Here is a 12,265-nt window from a genome sequence, read left to right on the forward strand (position 1 = left end):
TCCTGTTTTTGAATCCATTCTGTTAGCTTGTATCTTTTTATTAGAGAATTGATATTAAGAGATATTAATGACCAATAGTACTAGTTCTATGTGCATGTGTGCGTGCGTGCTTGTGTTGTGTGTGTGTGTGTGTGTGTGTGTGTGTGTGTGTGTGTGTGTCTGTGTTGGGGGAAAATTATCTTCTTTTGGTTTTACTGGTGTGAATTATTCTTTTTGTTTTCTTGGTGTAGTTAACCTCCTTGTGTTGGAGTTTTTCTTCTAGTGTAAAGATGCTGTTTTAAATTGGTTTTGTCTGGGTGTTCTTGTTTTCTCCATTTATGGTGATTTTTTGCTGAATAAAGTAGTCTGGGATGACATCTGTGGTCTCTTAGGGTCTGCAACACACCTGCCTGGGCCCTTCTGGCTTTTAGAGTCTTGAGAAGTCAGGTGTAATTCTGATAGGACTGACTTTATATGTTATGCTTTTCTCCCTTGCAGCTTTTAATATTTTTGTTCTGTACATTTAGTGTTTTGATTATTATGTAGCTGAAGATTTTCTTTTCTGGTTCATTCTATTTGAAGTTTTGTAAGCTTTTTGTATGTTTATAGGCATCTCTTTCTTTTGGTAAGGAAAATTTTCTTCTATGGTTTTGTTGAAGATATTTTCTGGACCTTTGAGCTGGGAATCTTCTATTCCCTTTATTGTTGGGTTGGGTGGTTTCACAGTGCCCCCAGTTTCCTAGATCTTTTATGATAGAAACTTTTTAGATTTAGCATTGTCTTTGACCAATGTATTAATTTCTTCTATTGTATCTTCTAAACCTGAGATTCTCTCTTACATCTCCTGTATTCTGTTGGTGATGCTTGCCTCTGTAGTTCCTGTTCTCTTTCCTAGGTTTTCCATCTCCAGGATTGTCTAGTTCGTGTTTTATCTTTATTGCTTTTATTTCCACTTGCAGGTCTTGACCAGTTTTAATCATTTTCTTCACCTGTTTGATTGTATTTTCCTGAATCTCTTTGTATGTATTTGTTTCCTCTTTAAGAACTTCTACATGGTTGATTTACTTTCCTGTATTTATTTAAGGTATTTATTCATTTCCTCATTAAAGGCCTCTATCATTTTCATAAGATTAGATTTTTAGGTCGTTTTCCTACCCCTCAGGTGTGTTAAGATATCTAGAGCTTGGCTGTAGTAGGATTTCTGCATTCTGGTGGTGCCATATTGCCCTGGGTTTTATTGATTGTCTTCTTACACTGCCCTTTAGCCACCAGACCCTGGTCTTGGCAGGCCTGGTAGTCCTTGATGTCAGCAGGCCTCTGGAGATGCAGGCAGAGCTGGAAGTCCCTGGTGGGTGCAGGCTTTCAGGATGCGGGCAGAGCTGATGGTCCTGTAGCTGCATGCCCCTCAGATTGCAGGTAGAGGTGTGGACCAGAAGATGGCGCCCACAAGGACTGGGCAGGCCTCATGGCTGCTGAGATGCTGAGTGTGGCATCTCACCTGCAGGTTTCAGCAGGTCTCTGGGAATTTGCAGAGGAGGCATCACGCCTATCCTCCATTTCCTCCATTTTTCTCCCACCCCACCACCACAGTTCCCCCTGGGCATCCCCCTGCCCCTTCAACTGTGGGAGCCCCTTCTATCCTGCCAGAATTTGGTGCCATCTACTGGAACATTTAATCTTGAGCCACATCCCTGAAGAAAAGGCGGAGTCTCCTGTCCCAGCAACATTCATTGATAATAGTTCCTCAGCTAGGGTGGGATTTTCTGGCTTGATCTTGTGCACACAGGCACAGCCTCTGTCCATTCATAAGTGCAACTACACTGCTGTATCCAGAAACCACTGTTTTCCTATAGTCATCCTCTGCCTCAACCTCTTAGATCTTAACCCCACCCCCTCTTGTGATAATACCTGGGGATGTGATAATTTAAAAAATTATTTGAAAACTTTTTAATAAAATTATGGTCCCCATGTTTGTTGGTACATATATTTAAATTGTTTCATCTTTTTTAATTGTTTCCTTTATTATCATGTAGTGGCCTTCTTTGTCTCTTCTGATTTGGGTTTAAAGTCTGTCTTAGTAGAAAAGGTATAGCAGCTTCTTTTCAGTGTCTGTGTAATAGTTTTTCATTCTTTGACGTGTGAAGTGCCCATATTTCTGTCAGTCTTAGAGGCAGCTTTGCTGGCAATGGTTCTCTTGGCTGGCAGTTCTTTACTTTCAGAGCTTGAAGGACAGCATGCCTGTTTCTTGAGCCCCATAGACTACCAGAGCTTATCCAGTGCAGACACATGAAGGTCTCATTCAAGCACAGCAGGATCGGAGGTGAAGCCCTGAGCTCTGTTTCAAGCAAGCATTTATAGAGGTGAGCAAACAAGTAAGGAGATTTCCAGCTTAGCACACATCTGATTGGGGGGTGGGGGGTATGGAATTTGTTGACCTTTAGAATGATTGGCTGGTGCTGGGAGCCAAACCATAAACTTTCCTAAGTAAGTGTCTTTAGGTACAGCAGTATCTCTGCCTTCCTCCTGAGTAGTGGCTGTTAGGGAGTGGCCTGAGACCAGTGCTAGCTGCAGGCCTGGTAGGTAACTCAAGTTCAACCTTAGGGCAGGTTCTCTAAGACAGAACCCTAACCCAGGATGGATTGGTCTGATCTCTCAACATCATCCCCAGCTTTGTGGGTTCCTGAGGCAAGAGCTAATGTTACCCGATGTCTCTGCTTTGTCGTGCATTGCATTTTTCACTTTAAATGTTTTCCTTTGCTTTGTATTTTTGATATCTTAACTATAAAATGTAATAGAGTTCTTCTCTGACCATGTCTTTTTTGAGATCTTAATCTTTCCTTTCTGAATGTCTATTTCTCTATGTGTTTCCTGCTCATCTCAGCTTCTTTCTCAATCTGTGGATTCTTAGGTTGTACCCCATAGTCCTTGGATGTCAGAGTCAGTCATGGTCACTTTCTTCCTTCCTCACTTCTGAATGTAGTATTTCATCCACCTTTCCTCTCTCATGCTCTTTCTCTGCTTTTTCAAATCTATTCTGAACACTGTTTACTGTATTTTCTATCACATTTATTGGAGTTTTCACTTTCAACATTTCTATTTTTTTTGTTTCTTTTCAGAATATCAGTGTCTTTGCTATATTGTTCATTTGTGTTTCTAACATTTTACTCTGTGTTGCTGAATTTTCTATTTAGGTGCTAGATTTAACTCATGTTTTGTTTTGTTTTGTTTTCCTGCAAATCATTGATCATTTTTACCAGAAAACTTTTGGAATTTTGTGGCATTTTACTGTTTGAATAATGTTGAGTCCTGTGGTTGACCAGTTAATAATCTTTGGGGGATGGTCATGTTCTCTTACATTTCGTGTTTCTTGCACTTTTGTGCTGCAGAATTACTCATCTGTTGCTTTATAATATATCCTCTAGATTTGGAGGTGGGGTAAGGGATAGTGTTGAGCAGCCTGTTCTTAAAGACTTGATTGATCCCTGCTAGGTGGCGGTGCACACCTTTAATCCCTACACTCAGGCACCATAGGCAGGTAGATCTTTGTGACTTCAAGGCCAGCCTGGCCTACTTAGGGAGTTCCAGAACAGCTTAGGCAATTTAAAGGGAAAGCCTATAAATAAACAAATAAATAAATAAGACAGACAGACTGACTGACTGACCGACTGACTGACTTGATAAAAGACAACTCCAGTATGAGAATTCCTAAACATCCTTGAAGCCAGCAGCCACATCTCCCTGAGCCTGTCTTCACCTCTCTTCCTCTGCCTACTTCCTTATAGAAAATAGACTTTGACACAACAAAAATAAGCCCGTCTCACTTCTGTTAACTGAGTCAGAGCATGCAGTGGGAAATGTCTGTTCAATGTATGGTGGTAACAAAGCTGGATATCCATCTGCAGAAGAATGAGATATATATCTTCCACCTTGTACAAAAGCCAATTTGAAATGAATGAAAAACCTTAATTTAAAACCTGAAATGCCAAACTATTAGAGGAAAACATAGAGCATGCTCTTCAAGACATTGGGGTAGGCAAGAAACACCAAAACCAACACCTTCAAACTGCCAGTTAACAAACAAACTAATAAAATAAACAGTTTGCAAAAGAAGAAACACAAATGGCCAGTACTGTCTTTTAAAAAGTGTTTGACATCCCTAGTCATCAGGAAAATTCAAATCAACTGCTTTGAGATGTTTCCTTACTCCATCAGAATATTGTTATAAAAATCTGACAGCTAATGTTGGGGAGGATGTAGAAAAGAGGAATCTTGTTCTCTGCTGGTGAGAATTCAAGTTAATACAGCCATTGTGGAAGTCAATATGTGAGTTCCTCAAAAAAATTAAAAGAATACCGTATATCCCAGCTGTCTTCTGGGCGTACCCTCTGAGCAGTCTCCACCATAGAGACACTTGTATATCCGCGCTTACTGCTACACCACTTATGAGAGCAAGGAAGTGCAGTGATCCCACATGACAGCAAACAGACAACTCAGGAATGGAAATGTGGTGATATACAAAGGGGAAAGAGACACGAATTAGGAAAGCAAAGTGAATAGACTTGGAATATACTATTATGTGAGCTCACCTGGACTCAGAAAGGGAAAAAATGTGTATCCCAAGAGTCTGAAAAGGGGAAATCTTCAGTGTTGCTATGGGATGCAAGCAAAAAGACACATGAGTTGTAAAAGAAGTTATAAAGCTGGTTATTTTTCCAGTTTCAACTCTGTCATAGGTTTTTCCATTCTTTGTTGTGGATAAGCCTGTAGAAATCTAATTGGTAGTAAAAGTTTAAACCCTGAGCAAAGTTCCTTTGCTTCAGAATGGCCATTCTAACTACAGAAGATTACTGTGATGTGTAGAGTATGGGACTAGGCAAGCGCTTGTTTGAGTGGTTACCATATTCTAGCTATTTTTTATTTGTAAGTTCATTGCAATAAAATGATTTTTTAAATTCAGGGCTTTAGAAAGAAGAGATATTGTAGTGAAGCATACTTTGTTTCAGTCTTACAAGGGTCTGGTGGGCTTGGTGGGCAAGGCTTTTGTCAATAGAGTTTACACAAGTCTTTATTAAAGATAAATCAGCCAGTGAGTCCCAGACCACATGTGTCGTGCTCATTATGTTCTGTCTTTACTAAGTCTTCTATCCTGTCAGAAAGTTTTGAGGAACTACAAGATCTAGTTTAACATCTATAAAATGTATGACATTTTTTTTTATTAACTTGAATATTTCTTATATACATTTCGAGTGTTATTCCCTTTCCCGGTTTCCGGGCAAACATCCCCCTCCCCCCTCCCCTTCCTTCTGGGTGTTCCCCTCCCCACCCTACCCCATTGCCGCCCTCCCCACAACAGTCTAGTTCACTGGGGGTTCAGTCTTAGCAGGACCCAGGGCGTCCCCTTCCACTGATGTTCTTTCTAGGATATTCATTGCTACCTATGAGGTCAAAGTCCACGGTCAGTCCATGTATAGTCTTCAGGTAGTGGCTTAGTCCCTGGAAGCTCTGGTTGCTTGGCATTGTTGTAATATGGGGTCTCGAGCCCCTTCAAGCTCTTCCAGTTCTTTCTCTGATTCCTTCAACGGGGGTCCTATTCTCAGTTCAGTGGTTTGCTGCTGGCATTCGCCTCTGTATTTGCTGTATTCTGGCTGTGTCTCTCAGGAGCGATCTACATCCGGTTCCTGTCGGTCTGCACTTCTTTGCTTCATCCATCTTGTCTAATTGGGTGACTGTATATGTATGGGCCACATGTGGGGCAGGCTCTGAATGGGTATTCCTTCAGTCTCTGTTTTAATCTTTGCCTCTCTTCCCTGCCAAGGGTATTCTTGTTCCCCTTTTAAAGAAGGAGTGAAGCATTCACATTTTGATCATCCTTCTTGAGTTTCATTTGTTCTAGGCATCTAGGGTAATTCAAGCATTTGGGCTAATAGCCACTTATCAATGAGTGCATACCATGTATGTCTTTCTGTGATTGGGTTAGCTCACTCAGGATGATATTTTCCAGTTCAACCATTTGCCTATTTAATTTCATAAAGTCGTTGTTTTGATAGCTGAGTAATATTCCATTGTGTAGATGTACCACATTTTCTGTATCTGTTCCTCTGTTGAAGGGCATCTGGGTTCTTTCCAGCTTCTGGCTATTATAAATAAGGCTGCGATGAACATAGTGGACACGTGTCTTTTTTATATGTTGGGGCATCTTTTGGGTATATGCCCAAGAGAGGTATAGCTGGATCCTCAGGCAGTTCAATGTCCAATTTTCTGAGGAACCTCCAGACTGATTTCCAGAATGGTTGTACCAGTCTGCAACCCCACCAACAATGGAGGAGTATTCCTCTTTCTCCAAGATCCTCGCCAGCATTTGCTGTCACCTGAGTTTTTGATCTTAGCCATTCTCACTGGTGTGAGGTGAAATCTCAGGGTTGTTTTGATTTGCATTTCCCTTATGACTAAAGATGTTGAACATTTCTTTAGGTGTTTCTCAGCCATTAGGCATTCCTCAGCTGTGAATTCTTTGTTTAGCTCTGATCCCCATTTTTTAATAGGGTTATTTGTCTCCCTGCGGTCTAACTTTTTGAGTTCTTTGTATATTTTGGATATAAGGCCTCTATCTGTTGTAGGATTGGTAAAGATCTTTTCCCAATCTGTTGGTTGCCGTTTTGTCCTAACCACAGTGTCCTTTGCCTTACAGAAGCTTTGCAGTTTTATGAGATCCCATTTGTCGATTCTTGATCTTAGAGCATAAGCCATTGGTGTTTTGTTCAGGAAATTTTTTCCAGTGCCCATGTGTTCCAGATGCTTCCCTAGTTTTTCTTCTATTAGTTTGAGTGTGTCTGGTTTTGATGTGGAGGTCCTTGATCCACTTGGACTTAAGCTTTGTACAGGGTGATAAGCATGGATCGATCTGCATTCTTCTACATGTTGACCTCCAGTTGAACCAGCACCATTTGCTGAAAAATGCTATCTTTTTCCATTGGATGGATTTGGCTCCTTTGTCAAAAATCAAGTGACCATAGGTGTGTGGGTTCATTTCTGGGTCTTCAATTCTATTCCATTGGTCTATCTGTCTGTCTCTGTACCAATACCATGCAGTTTTTATCACTATTGCTCTGTAATACTGCTTGAGTTCAGGGATAGTGATTCCCCTGAAGTCCTTTTATTGTTGAGGATAGTTTTAGCTATCCTGGGTTTTTGTTATTCCAGATGAATTTGCAAATTGTTCTGTCTAACTCTTTGAAGAATTGGATTGGTATTTTGATGGGGATTGCATTGAATCTGTAGATGCTTTTGGTAAAATGGCCATTTTATTATATTAATCCTGCCAATCATGAGCATGGGAGATCTTTCCACCTTCTGAGGTCTTCTTCAATTTCTTTCTTCAGTGTCTTGAAGTTCTTATTGTACAGATCTTTTACGTGCTTGGTTAAAGTCACACCGAGGTACTGTATATTATTTGGATCTATTATGAAGGGTGTCGTTTACCCTAATTTCTTTCTCAGCTTGTTTTCTCTTTTGTGTAGAGGAAGGCTACTGATTTATTTGAGTTAATTTATACCCAGCCACTTTGCTGAAGGTGTTTATCAGCTTTAGTAGTTCTCGGTGGAACTTTTGGGATCACTTAAATATACTATCATATCATCTGCAAATAGTGATATTTTGACTTCTTCTTTTCCGATCTGTATCCCCTTGACCTCCTTTTTGTTGTCTGATTGCTCTGGCTAGAACTTCAAGAACTATATTGAATAAGTAGGGAGAGAGTGGGCAGCCTTGTCTAGTCCCTGATTTTAGTGGGATTGCTGCAAGTTTCTCTCCATTTAGTTTAATGTTAGCAACTGGTTTGCTGTATGTGGCTTTTTACTATGTTTAGGTATGGGCCTTGAATTCCTATTCTTTCCAGGACTTTTATCATGAAGGGGTGTTGAATTTTGTCAAATGCTTTCTCAGCATCTAATGAAATGATCATGTGGTTTTGTTCTTTCAGTTTGTTTATATAATGGATCACGTTGATGGTTTTCCGATATTAAACCATCCCTGCATGCCTGGGATGAAGCCTACTTGATCATGGTGGATGATTGTTTTGATGTGCTCTTGGATTCGGTTTGCCAGAATTTTATTGAGTATTTTTGCGTCGATATTCATAAGGGAACTTGGTCTGAAGTTCTCTTTCTTTGTTGGGTCTTTGTGTGGTTTAGGTATAAGAGTAATTGTGGCTTCATAGAAGGAATTTGGTAGTGCTCCATCTGTTTCAATTTTGTGGAATAGTTTGGATAATATTGGTATGAGGTCTTCTATGAAGGTCTGATAGAATTCTGCACTAAACCCGTCTGGACCTGGGCTCTTTTTGGTTGGGAGACCTTTAATGACTGCTTCTATTTCCTTAGGAGTTATGGGGTTGTTTAACTGGTTTGTCTGTTCCTGATTTAACTTCGGTACCTGGTATCTGTCTAGGAAATTGTCCATTTCCTGTAGATTTTCAAGTTTTGTTGAATATAGGCTTTTATAGTAAGATCTGATGATTTTTTGAATTTCCTCTGAATCTTTAGTTATGTCTCCCTTTTCATTTCTGATTTTGTTAATTTGGATACACTCTCTGTGTCCTCTCGTTAGTCTGGCTAGGGGTTTATCTATCTTGTTGATTTTCTCAAAGAACCAACTTTTGGTTCTGTTGATTCTTTCTATGGTCCTTTTTGTTTCTACTTGTTTGATTTCAGCTCTGAGTTTGATTATTTCCTGCCTTCTACTCCTCCTGGGTGTATTTGCTTCTTTTTGTTCTAGAGCTTTTTAGGTGTGCTGTCAAGCTGCTGACATATGCTCTTTCCTGTTTCTTTCTGCAGGCACAATGTATGACATTTTTAAAATAGATTTTTTTTTCTTTTTTCTTTTTTTCGGAGCTGGGGACCAAACCCAGGGCCTTGCGCTTGCTAGGCAAGCGCTCTACCACTGAGCTAAATCCCCAACCCCTTAAAATAGATCTTTTAACTCAGTGTATTTTCTGATTGCTTTTCATTGGGGGTGTTGTTTGTTCGTTTGTTTGTCTGTTTGTCTGTTTGTTTAGCAAGTTCTTACTCTGTAACCTAGGCTGCACTGAAAACCATTATGTAGGCCAGACTGTCTTTGAACGTGGCAGTGATCCTCCTCCTCTGCCTCTGAAGTCCTAATAATAGGCATGCACTGTTCCATCCAGTTCAGTATATTAAAGCTGTGTGTGCCTCACTTCCAATGATTTGTGTATGCCACTTTACAGTAGTTACTACCTTAAAATTACCCAGCACTTCCTGGTAGAAATATGGTACTGAAATCTGAGGTATAAGTGCAACCATACTTAGTCTGCTCTCTTTCTTTTATTTTCTTTAACATTTTTATTGGATTTTTTTAAAATTTACATTTCAAATGTCATCCCCTTTCCTTGTTTCCATAAGCCCCCTATCCCCTCCCCCTCCCCCTTCTTCTATGAGAGTGTTCCTCCACCCACCCCTTCCTGCCTCCCTGCCCTGACATTCCCCTACTCTGGGGGTTCAGCCTTGGCAGGATCAAGGGCTTCTCCTCCCATTGGTGCCCAACAAGACCATCCTCTGCTACATTTGCAGCTGGAGCCATGGGTCTGTCCATGTGTACTCTTTGGATGTGGTTTAGTCCCTGGGAGCTCTGGTTGGTTGGTATTGTTGTTCTTATGGGGTTGCAAGCCCCTTCAGCTCCTTCAATCCTTTCTCTCCTCCAATGGGGACCCTGTTCTCAGTTCAATGCTTGGCTGTGAGCATCCACCTCTGTATTTGTCAGGCTCTGGCAGAGCCTCTCAGGAAACAGCTATACCAGGCTCCTGTCAGCCTGCACTTCTTGGCATCAGCAATATTGTCTGGGTTTGGTGGCTGTGTGTATATTGACTAGATCCCCAGGTGGGGCAGTCTCTGAATGGTCTTTCCTTCAGTCTCTACTCCAAACTTTGTCTCTGTATTTCCTCCAATGAATATTTTTGTTCCCCCTTCTAAGAAGGACTGAAGCATCTGCACTTTGGTCGTCCTTCTTGAGCTTCATGTGGTCTGTGGATTGTGTCTTGGATAATCCGAGCTTTCGAGCAAGACAATATATACAAACCCATCATTCCTAATGTTGGTTCTTTGAAAACTGACAAGTAATATTTATGGGGCCTTTCCATTCTATGACAAGAAAGGAGGGATTGACACACTGGGGAGATGGGTTCTATCCCATTTTTTCTACAGATTTTGATTTATGATTGGGCCCAAAGGGTTCCTTCATCTTATAGATCTCCTATTACCTGGTTACTCTGTTCAGTTTAGCAAGAATTTATTAAATACTCAGAATATACTGGACAACCATGTCCACTGTTTTTTTTTCTTTCAATCCTAACTTAATAAACTGCAGGTAATTCTTTATGCAGGGGCCTTGCTAATCTTCTCTGTATCGTTCCAATTTTAGTATATGTGCTGCCGACGAGCACTGCAGGTAATTCTTTAAAAACACACAAACTGTGACAGGGATTTAAGAGCCTTACTGAAGAGCTGGAACTTGCAAGTCTTTCATTCCATAATGGCAGGAACTAGGTGGCACAGATCATGTTCTCAGAAACCTCATGACTTAATGGAAGCAAGACACATTAAATCGTTTTAGTGAGATAAATGCTGTGAGAGAAACAGAAGCACAGATATTGTAGGAACATATTGGGAGTATCATTCTTACACTTAGAGGTTACAGAAGTATGCTCTGATGAGGAATGTTCAGATTGAATCCTGACACATTGTCCACATGGACACTCCCCCCGGGGAGTGTTTTACTAGAATGTCTGTAGCTGAGAGTAGAGAGCTCTTTGAAAGTCTGCCTCCACTCTCCCATTTACATGCAGATATTTTCAAACTGTTAGCTTTTAAGCCAATAATATTATCTAAATTCATAAGCACATTTAAAATTTTTTAAATACAGACCTAAATGTTAGGTGATCAATGTGATTAGTTAGATATCTCATTTCCTGAAAAGTGCTATTATTTTTATGGTTAGTTTTGTTGTAATGTTCATCTTTCAGTTACAAAGCATCAGGTGCTAGATTAATAGTTGTTAGCTGTCAGACGTGTGGTATTAATGGCAAACAGAAGCTGGCAGATTTTCCCCATACAGGTGAGAGAGTAAATTACAATTTGGACATCACTGATACATGACTTCTGCCACAAGAATTTAATTCTCTTCTAACCCCAAAGCAGTCAGACATGTTAAATAGAAGAATGTAACTATATTCCAACAAAATATTTTTATAAAAATAAAGGTGGCAGGTTAGACATGGCTGTGGTCTATAGTTTTATTAAGGAAATTATTTTAAAAAATCAGTTTTTTAGGAAATGATTACATTTGCCTCTTACAAATTGTATGATTTTTAAATCACAGGTAACATACCTTGGAAAGGAGCTTTTGAAGTATGTTTCTGAAGCACCTCCTGTTTCTGCAGAACCGCATAGCACATCTCAGCAGCACCAGCCTTGCCTCTCAGGTAACATGGCCCAAAAGCTAGTTGTGGGGCAGACATACACAAGCCTAATGAGACAGTACTAATTTCTTTTTCCCATTAGGTAAAATTCATAATTAGTCATTATAATTACCATTTTAACACAAAAATCCAGTGGCATTTAGTATAACAATACCACCTCTGTGTAGCTTCAAAATGCTGTCTTGATTTTCAAAGAACCCTGTACTCCTTCAGCAGTTACTCCCTTTCTCTCCTTCCCACAGTCCCTAGGAGCTGCTTTCTCTCTGGATGATGTGCTGCTGCTCCTGCTGCTGCTGCTGCTGCAGCTGCTGCTGCTGCTGCTGCTGCTGCTGCTGCTGCTCCTCTTCCTCCTCCTCCTCCTCCTCTTCTTCCTCTTCTTCTTTTATTGGATTTTCTTTATTTACATTTCAAATGTTATCCCCTTTCTCAGTTTCCCATATCCCACTCCCCCTCCCCCTGCTTCTGTGAGGGTGTTCCCCCATGCCTTCCCTCCTCCTTGTCCTGACATTCCCCTACACTGGGGGTTCACCCTTGGCAGGACCAAGGGCTTCTCCTCCCATTGGTGCCCAACAAGGCCTTCCTCTGCTACATATGCAGTTAGAGCCATGGGTTTGTCCATGTGTAGTCTTTGGATGGTGGTTTAGTCCCTGGGAGCTCTGATTGGTTGGCATTGTTGTTCTCATGTTCTTCAGCTCCTTCAATCCTTTCTCTAACTACTCCAATGGGCACCTCGTTCTCAGTTCAGTGCTTTCCTGCAAGCATCTGCCTCTGTATTTGTCAGACTCTGGCAGAGCCTCT

General features: G+C 40.7%; 1 protein-coding gene and 1 non-coding gene across 2 annotated transcripts in view; one reads left to right on the forward strand and one right to left on the reverse strand.

Annotated features, from left to right (window-relative positions):
* The window catches only part of Ankrd31 (ankyrin repeat domain 31), a 139,494-nt gene that overhangs the window by 107,072 nt on the left and 20,157 nt on the right, over nt 1-12,265 (forward strand). The window contains exon 14 of the mRNA XM_032897071.1: nt 11,368-11,470. Coding sequence (XP_032752962.1) covers nt 11,368-11,470 — 103 coding nt within the window. The remainder of the gene's footprint in view (nt 1-11,367; nt 11,471-12,265) is intronic.
* Nucleotides 10,327-10,432, reverse strand: LOC116897430. Its single transcript, XR_004387471.1, has one exon. It is a non-coding gene; the product is annotated as a U6 spliceosomal RNA (small nuclear RNA).

Source organism: Rattus rattus, chromosome 3, assembly GCF_011064425.1.
Source record: "Rattus rattus isolate New Zealand chromosome 3, Rrattus_CSIRO_v1, whole genome shotgun sequence".
Taxonomy (NCBI): domain Eukaryota; kingdom Metazoa; phylum Chordata; class Mammalia; order Rodentia; family Muridae; genus Rattus; species Rattus rattus.